Below are 13,187 nucleotides of genomic sequence, written 5' to 3' on the forward strand. Positions count from 1 at the left end.
TATCATTACAGACATTGATAGAAGCAGGTCACAGTGCTTGTGGGGACAGTGGACACAGACACACATCTTTCATTTGGGAGTGTTACTGAAGCTCCCACACAGAGCCCACCCCCTGTGGACAGGCCACCCAGTGGGGTCCTGATTACACACCTGTGCTCGTGCGGTAGGTGCCAGTGTGTGCTGGCGGCAGAGGGTCCCCCTGGCTCTGGCTGAGACTCCTCATAGGGGGCTTCTGATAGACGCGGTCTTCGTAGATGGGATCTATGTGGTGTTCTGGGGACTGCAGGGCCCGCAGCTCTGGGCCCAGGTGCCCATGCTGGCTGCTGTATGAGGCTCGGGACCCAGCTGAAATAAATCAACAGAGGGACATCAAGGCTCAGGCGACCTCCAAACAGAACTTGTTTAATCAAAGACATATTCAAAATTTTTTGGACAAAATTGTTGAAATTCCCAGGAAACCAAATGAATAACATGAAATGGCAGCAATATGTCAATCTAATCAGCTTGTCAGCATCAACCAGCTGCCTGGCTTTGCGACCAAACATGATCGCCCTCTAAAAATGACAATGTTTCTGAGATAAACCCACATGGAAGAAGACCAGTGAAATGTTATTTTTCTCAAAACCTAATGAATGTAGCTAGGTTCTTTGCTAAAGGAATCAGGTAGATAGTCAATCTTAAAAATCTCTTATTAGCCCATAGCCCTTGCACCTTAAATTGTACAATAGAAATCATTTTAAATGATGAGCTGCAATGGCAAAGCCATCTTGATGTTGTTCCTACAAAGTGAACTAGAATTTGTTCCCATCAGCAGTTCTTCCCTGGGAAAAGGATAAACCAAAATGTTTGAACTTACAACAGCCTAAATCCCCGAGAGAAGCAGATATTAAAGAAAAAGGTTTCAAGTTATAGTTTCCTTTACTCTGACCTTCTAAATTGAAGCATTTACATTTAGCCTGCCTCTCTCTGAAAAAGTTAGGAATAATTGCCACTAACTGGTTTAATGTATAAATTGCGGATACACATCACTTTGCTTTGTAGTATTTATAAATCCTTATTTGTGTCACTTCATTGCATGATATGGGAAGAGGTGTTGATGTGAGGCAATGCTATGGACGAGAGAACCGTGAGAAAGTCTCTGAAGAAAGGAAGCCTCTGTACATCAGGAAATAAGACTTTAGTGAGGGCGAAGAGGCTGGCTTGACAGACAGGAAAGAGGACGTTGATTGAGAGCCAATATTTTATCTGAGGTACAGTCAGAACCACTGGAGCAGAAACATCAGGGAAATCATTTGCATTGGGGCAATGAGATGGCCTTGGGTCATCAAGGAGAGGTGGCATCTTCCATGGTGAATACAGAACGCAGACAAGAACCAAAGGAGACGACGGCTGATTTTGGGAATGAGCCTTCAGCTACATCCTACAACTAATCCCCACATGGCGCAATGGGATTTAACTGGCAACTGTCTTTCAGTAGCCCTAGTTCAGCCTCTCCAGTCCGGACTAACATCTCTGGGTGCTGGGATTCCTTGATCTTGGCCGTGTCTGGACAGCTCTCCTTCCATTTTGCCTTCCTCAGGGACCACTTCAAAGCCAAAGTCTTCAAATGCTGGATGTTGGTCTGTTTCGTCAGGAACATATAAACTCAAAATTGTAATATTCTTGTCTAGAATATTTGAGGAAAAAAAGCCATTGTAAAGTTTTAAAATTGCCAATAGAAAAATGTTTTACTGGTATATTTAACGTGGGCTACTTTAAATTTAAGTACACAGAAAACAGTATTCCTGAATAATTGGAGAAGTGGTGAGAACTCTATGAATTCGGTGTTAATAAAAACCACTGAGTATTTTGAGGAGGAGAAAGGGACAGGGCAGGCAAGTTCCTTACCTTTCTCTTTGCTGGTAATTAAATTCTGATTTAGATAGTGCTCCGATGAATGACAGATTCAACATAACTGTTTTGCATAATTAGGTTCATCGCATCTGATTTATCAAATGCCAACATCACTCTGAATATTACCTCAAGCTTACATTTTCCAGGAATATATTTAAGTGCAATATGCTTTGAGTTCCTGTTGTCAATTCTTATTCCTGAAGGTTTTGAAAATATTGCTAAGGATTTAAAAATGTAAAAATAAAAAAAAAAAACAGTCGTCGCATCCAAATGCAGAGATAAATAAAAGTTATCCATCACTGGTACATTTAGAATTGTTACTTTATCACTACTCCTTTATTCTAAGCCTCAAAAAAACATCCAATGATGACCAATGAGAGGATCTGCTGAACTTTTAAGTGGTAACATGGTCTTAGGGTATATGTAAAAATCCTCGTCTTACATGCATCTATTTGGCATTCAGAAATTTTCATTAGTGGTATTAATCAAATTGATGACCAAGCATGCTAGGCAAGGAAGAAGAATCTTAAGGTAAAGTCTACCTATGTGGATATCAGTCTTTTGATGTGCTGATATTATTACGAATATAAAAATCAAATTAACCATCTGAATAGGATACTATACTTTTTTTACATATTAGAGTGCTCTGAGTAAAACTATAAGCTCATAGTGTTTCCCTGTGTAAATGCTTGTGCAAAATACAGTTACATATGTAAGCATTATGCATAGTTCTGAATCAGATAAGGCATTTTAAAAAGAACATTATTTACACTTCTTTTTATCCACTGTGATCAAGTTTTGATTGCTCAAGGGTGGGCAGTTATTGGCAAGAGAGACATAGAGAACTATGGGAAAGAAAAGGGCCAAGGAAACAAAGGTTAAAGATGTCACTGCTGGAATTCATGTGTTCTACCACCCTTGTTCAAGAAAGAACATGTTAGATCCATACGAACAAGACCTATTTTATTTGGGGCAATTTCAAGAAAAAAATTCTCACACAGTCTTTTCTGGGAATCTGCTACAAAATGTCATTAGATGGTGTATATATTTGCTGATTGAAATAAAATGTCCTTTTGTTTAGTAGTAATTTTTTTCATCGTTATGGTCTATTTGAAAGTGAATCTCAAGCGTCACACTGGACTCAAAATGTCATTCATGAGAATTTACATCTTTGCCAGGGACTGGAACTCTGTTATTATAATAAGAAAAAATGCTGGAGAAAATTCAACTTTGTCTAAAATGTTATAGATGTCAAGGCCAAATGTTCTTGCCAATTATGCTGGTGGAGAACAATCCTGGGAACCTGGCCTTGACCAAGACCCTGCAGGATGGCAAAGTGCAACCAAAACATGGATGAGCCAAAGAGAAAAGGGGAAGTAGATCCACAGACCAGACCAACTGCCCTGATGGTTTCCCCTGCCATGACAGACATAATGTCATGCAATCATAATAGCTGTGTCTATAAAGCATTTCATGATCAATTACTGCAATAATTCCTACATCATCCAGCATTAATGTCTCAATTTTATAATAGGGTTTTGCTCTTCCTATTTCTTCTCTTCACAGGACAAAACTGGGGCCTAGAGAGCTCAGGCACTGGCAATTTTTCATATACAATGTGTTTCTGAAAATGAGCTTGAAGACTCACAGCTGAAACATGGGTACTTGGCTTACAGGCTAAGGAAGATTTCATGATGCAGGAGGACTAAAGGGTGTTGGAATTTCCCTAGATATATTCTGTGCCGGGTGCTGCTCCTAAAGGTTCAGAGAGCCCCCCAAAAACTGGGAAGGGCTGTCAAGCTGATCTAGGACTAAGCCTGAGGCATTTGCTGTATAAGAACTACCACATATCCTGTCATAGAACCTCAGAGCCATCTCTTCTTCACTGCAGCTACAGGTGACCTGAATGGATGCTTAAACAGCTTAGAACCTACATGACTACTGACCACTTGGCTGTGGGGTTGGTGTCGGGGGAGGAAGGAAAGGGTTTAGTCCTGTGGCAGGGAGGGACATATGGATTCTAGGGATCCAGAGAGGTGGGCAGAAGGGACCACTGGAGAATGAAGGGGCACAAGACCTCAGACATCCCCTGCTTCTACGTTGACACGTCTAATCCTTGTCTCTCATTTCCATGTACAACTACTATGAAGAATCGTGACAACATGGCTCAGCCTCAAACTCTACACATGAAAGGTGGCCTTGGGGTGTTGGTGTTCAATAGTTCGAGGTAAACAGAAATCGTATCTAAAGTAGTAATTTTACTGCTGTTTCTTTTGTCACTTTTGCCCAAAGAACTTGAAATAAGAATATCTGAATTCTGTCCCAGATCTGTCTCTAACCAGCTGGATAAACCCAGGAAACTCACCAAACTCTTAGATCCCCAGTTTCCTCAAGTGTAGAAACAGAGATAATAATATAAATGGTATTGTTGGAGGGTCAGATGAGACAGACTACGTGTGAAAGTGCTCTGCAATTGATAAAGCAACATCAAAATAGGTGTCCTCATGCCAATGAATCTTTGAATCAATAAATTATGTCACCTCATGCAAATATATCTTTTGATTTGACAAAATAGTTGAATATCTCTTACCATAAACTATCCAAATTTCAAAAACAACTTGAAGATTTCAATTTGAAATCATCTAAATAACAACCATTTTTCTGATAATTCTGTGATTATTGCAAAATGTGAATGTTACAGTTTTATCTTAAAAATGTGTGCTTTCTAATGGATTATTGCAAAAAATGCAGGAATGAATGACATTCATAAGGAAAGAAAACACTGAAATGACTACAAAAAGGTGACATCCTTTTTAGAAAGGAATAGGGCATAAATTAAATCTCCAAATTGAAAATAACAAATACCTGCTAATTCAGGAGGAAGCCAGTGACAGATCTCAGGGGGTTCTTGACACAGAAAATAATTACAAGCCTGAAAAGGGCTACATATGGCTCACCGCCTTGTGTCTTGCCTGTTCCTGTTCCACACCATGTTTTCCTTGAGTCAACAAGGCTCTGTTTTCATTTGGCCAACAAAACAATGTATTTATTATTTTTGGAACGATTTGCAACTAAATTTCTATGTACTAGATTTTACATCTATCATTTATAGGTACTAGTTAATCCCTATGGATCTATATATTCATTCAACACATTCACCAAGTGCCTGGGAACCTCCAGGAGTTAAGGATGTCCTAGTGCTCAAGACAGACAAGGTCCCTGGCTTTGAAAATAAGTTATTACACGCAGGAGGATGGAGGTAAAGGTGTTGAAGACAAATGAGGCAGGGCAGTGAGAAAAGAGATAAAGTGTCAGGAGGTTGTGGTGTTGGGATGGGGGATCAAGAAAGTTCTTTCTGAGCATCTGACATATTAGCAGAGAGCTGCAGATAGTAAGAGAATGAGCCTCACTGGAGAAAGAGCTGTATGGTTTCAGGCGGAGGGAACCAGCAGCAGACACGAAGCATCCCTCCAGGATTTCAGAATATACAGAGAAGTGATTTTATGTGTACTGAAACCATATTGTCTTTAAAAGAAATAAGAGTAAGTATATGAAATCTTTACGAGTTCATACAATTGATTGTACGAATGAAAGGAGTTTTTAACTCAAAATTTCAAAATCATGGCAAACACATTTTTATCAGAAGGATTTGCAGCACTCAATGAGAGATCACATAACCTTGGGAGAACTGCATAGCTGAAAATTCAGCTCCAACTACTTGGGTATTCTTTTTTTTTTTATTGGCATTTCAATTTTCATTCCTTAGAATAGGATTAATTCTCAAATCTTAGTTTATTCCTCAAAGAATCATCTAGAAAACTTGCTGAAAATGCTGACTTCTGAATACAACCCCCAAGAGATTCTGATTATGTCAGCCAAGTGGGATGCATCAATGTACATTTTAACGGGCACCCTCCAAGCCTCCTGGTTCTAATGGAGGGATCACACCGTGAGCCATCCTGTCCCAAATAAAGGAGAAAAAGAGGAGATGGGCATATTTATTTTCAAAAAATAAGCATCTAGTGTGTTACTCCTTCCATTTATCATTTGTTGCTTTATTCAAATAATTCCACTTAATACAGGTTATGCCAATTATTTTACTACATTAATAAAACAGGTCCATGCTGGGTTTTTTAAATTGGAATCCATTCATATTATTTTATTTATATAATCTATAATCTATGACTCTCTAATTTAATGCAAATTCACCTGCCTTTACAAAGAAATATATTTTTGCATGTTTTCATTTTACAGTATCAATATAGTTTATAAGGACATACTGCCATGTAACTGGTCTCTTCAAATTTAGCACCCAGTTTCAAATGCTCATTTGCAAAGAAACGGAGGGAGAAAAAGAAGGGTCTAAATGACATAGTATTCACATAGCCAGAGTGAGCAGGCTTAATGTGTTTGTGAACAGTTCTTTCATTATTGTGATAAAATGCTGTTGTATGGAGAAAAAAGTAAATTTCTTATGATATGAAGAAAAGTCCAAAATAAAATTGAGGTTTTTAAAAACTGTACGGTCAGCTAATGCATTGATAATTATTAATGAAACTACAACTTTGAAGGGCAAAAGGGAACTTCTATAGAGAAGGGTGGGGCCTGGACTAGACGCCAATTTTTCCCTTGCAAATCTACACTGCTATTGTTCCTTTGTGGACACCCTGATTTTAGGGGTATGTCCCATGATGATTGGTCAGCATCGCTAGGCAACATGGCTTTGCAGGTAGTCAGCCTGTACTCTGTGATAGTTGATGGCTTTGAAATAGCTATTTTCTGGACTTTGAACCTCTTAAAATGTTTGGCTTGATACCTGTTATCATGAAACTCCAGGGGGAAAAGGTGATATCAGCACATAAACACTTTGAGATATACAAAAACTAACATAACTTTGGTTAACATTAGCTCAGAAATGTGTACTAGGTAAATTGTTGAGAGGTGCAAACATTACATCTTAGATCTGAAGAATACCTCATCATAATAAAACTTATCTCAAAGAAGGCACATTAAGAAACATGTGCCTCAAATGCTACTTCAGGAGTATCCATGAGGAACTGGGAACATTCACATTCTTCCTTCTGAACTCTGTTTCCTGAGATTGACTTGTTTTATTCTTGATTTTTGCTTTTGACCTAAATCAAAACTCCAAAGTCTCCTTCCTACTCCTATGTTAATTCAAAAATTAAATTTGCTATTTAAAGGGCCCCAAAATATTTCCCCATATATTCTGAATCAAGCCTATCAACTGAATTTCATTTGCAAATGATCATTACTTTGTTGTAATTAATTTGACATCTTATATCATGTTGTTATAAATGTAAAGATATAAAGACACATTTCTCATATAGGTTAAGAGTCGTATTTCAGACTTATGTTTGGAAGGAACATTGTTAATTCATATGATTTCAAAGACAAAACTGCACTGAAACCAATGTAACAGGCCATCTGATAATATAAAATGATATTATAAATCTGTTTTTGGAAAGAAAAAAATGCCCTTCTATTTCATCATATTTCATAAATGTTAGATTTTCTTATATTATACTAACTTAGTACAGCTTTGCTGCTTTCACTAAGAACTTGAATACTATGCAGTCTCTGGCAGCGTACAAAACACAGAATTTGTTCCCGTAACCTTCCTGATGAGGTTTTCCGATACAATTTATTGTCATGATTAAACCTCATCACACCTTTTCAAAATGAATACTGTAAACTACTGGGACTCAAATACTTTCCAGGAAAAATAATTTAAAAGCCAAAATCACTGCCCAGGACATCATGGTAAGCGTGTCCATGTGATCTCATCCCTATAAAAGTATATGCCCCTGGTTCCTGTACTTTCTTTTTAACCACAAGCATTTATTCCCAAACTGTTAGGAAAACAGGCTTCCTTTGTTCAGTTCTTTTTGTGACAGGCAGGCATCTGGAACATAATGATAGTGGTAATGCAGTATAATGAGTAATGTGGGGTCCTGTATCAAGCTTTGCATTTTTACTTTCAGTGGAAGGTTGTTCTTCCTCTCTAGTGAAATGGATGGAGTGTAATACCCCACACCTCATGCACAGCTTCAACTTAACAAAGAACCGGTAGGAACCTATGGCTAAGGTGGTATTGGTAATAGTGAAACATATGAAGTACACAGGGATGGTTTGACACCTGCAACCAATATCTGTTTTGGGTTTCCTATCTCACGGGAAGTAGAAAGTAGCACCAAATTTACTAGTCATGTATTTTGGTGTTTTTCAAAATGCCACAGGCATATCAATGCCTTAATTGGAATGCAGGTTCTGGCTCAGTGGGTTTAAGGAAGGGCCTGAGGTTCTTCATTTTTAGCAAGTTCTCAGGCAATGCTGGCACTGCTGGTCTGCAGACCACCCTTTGAGAAGCCAGCACATATCTGTTTAGCTATGAATACATATCTGGTCGCTAGGAGCCCTGAAGACAGACCATCAACGCCATGGTCTCTCCTGCCTCAGTGCTAGGATTACAGGTGTGATCCACTGTGCCCAGCACTCCTGCTTTGTTAGGCAAACACAAGTGGCCTCAATAAAGGCACAGGTCAAGAGTATAGCTAGACACTGGCAATGCAGGTGCTCATCAGCCTGGGCTCTGCAAGCACAAGCTGTGCTGGCCAGGACAACTGTGACCATTCTATCAGCTGCTGCAGAGTGACTGATCTTAGCTACAGTTGGCCGGGCCCCACACCAGAGGGACTTCAAAGGCCTTAATAAGCAGGATAGCTGGGGCAAGAGTCACTTCTAGTGGGGAAAGAGCATCTTTCCATCTGCAGGGTGGACTTTTTTTTAAGACAGGGTCTCACTATGTTGCTCAAGCGGGTCTCAAACTCCTGAGCTCAAGTGATCCTTACACTTCAGTCTCTCCAGTAGCTGGGACTACAGGGGACCCACCACCATGTCTGGGTCAGGGTGGATATTTTAGACATGGGTGGGCTGGAACATTTTTGCTATGATTATGGTGTTTCTTGGGTGATTCTGGAGAGGCAAGTATCTAGGTTCCCTGCATTGCCACAATACACACATATGTAAGGATAGCTCAGGGCTTCTCAACCCTGAAAGAACATGCACAGCATTTGTCTGGGAGACTTTTTTTAAAGAGGAGTGATGCTGTGGGTGCATTCCAGACCAGGACCTCAGGGGAGGGGCCCAGGAAATGGAATAGCTCAAAGATTCTCCAGGCTTCCCCAAGAAGCATCCAATCTCTGGATGGCTAGGGGTCAAACTAGTAGATTTGGGGCTAGATGTAGGATCTTGAGGAGCATGTGTCAAAGTGTGGTCCTCAGCAGACCCTTTAAGGTTGAAGCTTCAGAATATCCCCAGAAATATCCATTCTTGAAAGTGAGGGAAGGAAGGAACCTCTTCTTAGATGAGGTTTTAGTGTCGGAAGTTTGCGGGTACCTTTGAAAGTAGAGGCTGCTATTTGCCCCTAGCATGCCACACCTAGGGGCATGTCCCTAGCATGCCTCCTGCTGGGAAATCCCTGGGAGGTCACAGGTTGTGGCCAGGCAGAGATGGCAGGACATTTCCTGCCTCTGTCTTTTCCCTTTCTTTCTGCAGGTCTCTGGGCTGGATCAAGTGTTATGTCTGAGGAGGTGGGTCAGTGCTGTAATGATCATGTGTGTCTTGTGAACTCTTGCTATAAAGAACTACTGTAACCATACCCTTCAAGTGAGAGATACTCCTGACTGAAGCTAGGGAAAAGACCCCTAGAAAGACTCTACCCAGGCACCCTAAACCCTTCTCAGCTGAGACCAGGTAGAATAAGAAATTATGGAGTGATCGAAATTTTGAATTTGTAATATCTTTGTACAGAAGAACAACATAATTTGATATCAGACTTGTAATAAAAGTCTTTTGACATGAGCATGTAAAGAAATTTAATCTGTGAAGGTTAATTTTTACATGGGAGAAGCCTCGTGTTTAAGATTTGCTTCAAACTACCTCTCCTCCCTGGGAGTAGCTTTTGGCAGCTACTAGGAGGAGTGGGCCCAGTGTCTTCACCACCACAGTCTTCTGTTTGTCCTGATTAACTACAGATGCAGGGCAATCTATGACTTGGTATTTAATTAATTAGTCACTTACCAGAGTTTTTAATGGCCATATTCACGCAGATATTCTTCCTTATCAAGGAGGGGGATAAAATTCAACGAGTGGCATTTTATTTCTCAACAGCTGTGTCTCAATACCCCATCAGTACAATATTCCAACAGTGCATCTGGAGTCTGGCTTGCAGACCTCATTATTATGGATCACTATGAATATTTCCATGGAAATAATCCAGAAAAAGGTGCTCTCAATCTATTTTTTTTTGTTGTTATTGTTACATCAAGATGCAAAGCAGACCTGTGGGCTGAGGCTTCAGAGAGCCCAGAAGTCTCCATTCTGCTTTCCAGAGTGCTGACTGCTGTGGGAACTAAGCTAAGTGTTCATTTTTGATTATGTGGCTTCTGCCCATCAAAGAGGTACAGATGAACTTTTCAGGGTGTGAACAGGAATAACGCTTAACAGGCAAGAATAGGATTAAACATGCAGTTGTCTTTGTAAATGGGTTCAAATATTTTGAAAAACATGTAAACGAAGATGTTTTACATCTCAACATCCTAAACAGAGGCCTTTTTCCTCAGATTGCATAAGATAGATAACAGGTAGGCTGCACAATTTCCCTTTAAATAATTAGACATTTAGCTTCTAAAGTGAAAACTTAAAATGTATTCTCCCTATATCATTTTTCTACTGCTTTGTATCTTTGACGAACACTCACAGAGTGACCTCTGTCATAACTCCAGAAGAAAAAGACACCCTAATTCTCAACATAATTTAGAGGGAGGAAATGACAAATAAACAGCTTCGCAGATTATTAATTCTCTGTACTTACATTTTATAACCTCTCTATATCAACCGTTTATTAATTTTTATTATTTTATTCAACATAATATTCAGCCTATATAAAACGAGTTGGAGAAGAGAGGAATTCGGTTGTGTAATAAACAGTTCTAAGGAGAACTAAAATTTTCCTTTGATTCTTTTCCTCTCAAAAGCTTTAATATGTGTGTATGTGCATTTATATTTTAAAGTTCAATTAGTTATTGGGTTATGTATGTATAATGATCATCTGAATCGCAGTTGTAGTCATTAAAACATTAATTTTCTAATTCAATCTAAAATTGATGAAACCAATCTACAGCTAAAATTTTGCCACCTCCTTTTTCAAATGTTGTCATTATCCAGAGAATATTGTTAACCAACCAACTGGTTTGGTACCCTAGTGATGTTAGTGATGCTTTCTAGTACAGAAAGTCAATTTGTTTTGACTACATACAATAAATACTACATATCTGAAAAAAGCTACCGAGTTGGGGGAACGGGGACTGTTTTTGGTCATGTGAATAACAACAAGCGAACTGACTACTAGGGTCTAAATGTTTGTGCTCTCCTCGCCCCCCCAATTCTTATGTTGGAAGCTAACACCCAATGTGATGGTGTTAGGAGGTGGGGCCTCTGGGAGGTGATGAGGTCATGAGGGTGGACCCATCATGAGTGGGATTACTGCCCTTACACCCCAGAGATCGCAAGGTGAGGACACAGCAAGAAGGGGCCATTGATGAGCCGAAAAGTGGGCCCTCATGGGACAATGAATCTGTCAGCACCTTGATTTTGGACTTTTCAGCCTCCAGAACTAGGAGAAATACATGTCTGCTGTTTGTAAGTTACACAATTTATGATATTTTTTATAGCAACCTAAACAGACTAAGACACTGACTCAGCCATGGAAAAAGCTGTGGCATTATCTGCTTCTAACCAGCTGAGCTTAAGACCTGAATGATGAATGCTTTTGTGTGTGTGTGTGTGTGTGTGTGTGTGTTCATGTATCTCTCTGCGTGTGTGTGTGTGTTTCTTATTCTAAAGAGAAATAAATACTGACTTCCCCTTTCTACATCAATTTTCTATTTTGGTCTCTCTTTTTCATGCCACTAATTCTTTCCAATTCCTCAGTAATCTTTGATAATTTATCATATTTGAGAAAGAAAAACCCAGTGACAGCTTCTTTCCACAGTGTCAAGGGCAGTATTTTCCACTGTGCATTCTTGTGTTAGAATTTCTGGAGGGGAAGGCAGGGCATTCAGACTGGCAGTCTTCCTTTAGAATGAGTGGGGGGTTGGGGGAGCAGTCCCAACTTCCTCATCACTCCATACACTTGTACTATCTAATGTAAACCAGCATCTATAACAGAAGTCTAGAAGTTTCTTCAAGAGAACACCTCTTAGAGTAAGCACTGGCTACAGGGTCACCATTTTGGTAGGAGAGATGTTTGTCAGGGGGTGCCAACTTAGAACTGTCTTGAACACTGACTTTCAATGAATCCCTCTATCTTCAGCCCATCTCTTCCCAGCACCACCCCCTCAAGCTCAGCTCTGACCCTTGGGCCTGTCCAGGAATTTACACAAGACAGCCAGTCCACCTCCAAAGTCCAGACAGAGCTCATTCTCGAAAGACAGCACTCCTATATTTTAATTGCTTATCACTCTACTTTCTAGAAATTCTTAACTTGGCTTGCTTGTTGGTGACACTCAGACCCTGGTCTCTGTGTTTTTGTCTCTTTTTTTTGAGAAGGAGGCTCACTCTGTTGCCCAGGCTGGAGTGCAATGGCACGATCTCGGCTCACTGCAACCTCTGCCTCCTGGGTTCAAGCGATGCTCCTGCCTCAGCCTCCTGAGTAGCTGGGATTACAGGCATGCGCTGCCACACCTGGCTAATTTTTTTTTGTAGTTTTTAATAGAGACAGGGTTTCACCATGTTGGTCAGGCAGGTCTCGAACTCCTGACCTCATGATCTGCCCACCTCAGCCTCCCAAAGTGCTGGGATAACAGGTGTGAGCCACTGGGCCCAGCCTCTGTGTTTTGTCTCTTTTGTGACTTCATTCCCTATTGTATACCTGTACTTTCATTTTTTGAGGTGTCTGGGAAACACGGGAAACAAATGAGTGGGCAGAGGATGCCATCTTGAACAATTATCTTAGGTAGTTTTCATTTTTTTAGGGCACATTTTCTCAGTTAAAACATAATCAAAGTCATATCAATATCAATAATATTAGAAGGGCTTTCACAGAATTCTATATAAAGATGCCACTTTCCTACCAAAGGACAAAAAAAAGGGTCTGTTTACCCCCATTTGATTTACAAGGCTGCTATAAGGTAGGAAAAGAACGGTAGATATTAACTTCCGTGAAGGAAACAAAAATGAAAGACACCAGGAAGACCTTTTGGGCCACCTCG

General features: G+C 39.9%; 1 protein-coding gene across 5 annotated transcripts in view; it reads right to left on the reverse strand.

Moving 5' to 3' along the window:
* The window catches only part of CTNND2 (catenin delta 2), a 948,913-nt gene that overhangs the window by 402,033 nt on the left and 533,693 nt on the right, over positions 1–13,187 (reverse strand). For all 5 annotated transcript variants that reach the window (XM_024247287.3, XM_054555411.2, XM_054555413.2 and 2 more), the window contains one exon: positions 151–345. In XM_024247287.3, coding sequence (XP_024103055.1) covers positions 151–345 — 195 coding nt within the window. The remainder of the gene's footprint in view (positions 1–150; positions 346–13,187) is intronic.

This window comes from Pongo abelii, chromosome 4, assembly GCF_028885655.2.
Source record: "Pongo abelii isolate AG06213 chromosome 4, NHGRI_mPonAbe1-v2.0_pri, whole genome shotgun sequence".
NCBI classification, from domain to species: Eukaryota; Metazoa; Chordata; class Mammalia; order Primates; family Hominidae; genus Pongo; species Pongo abelii.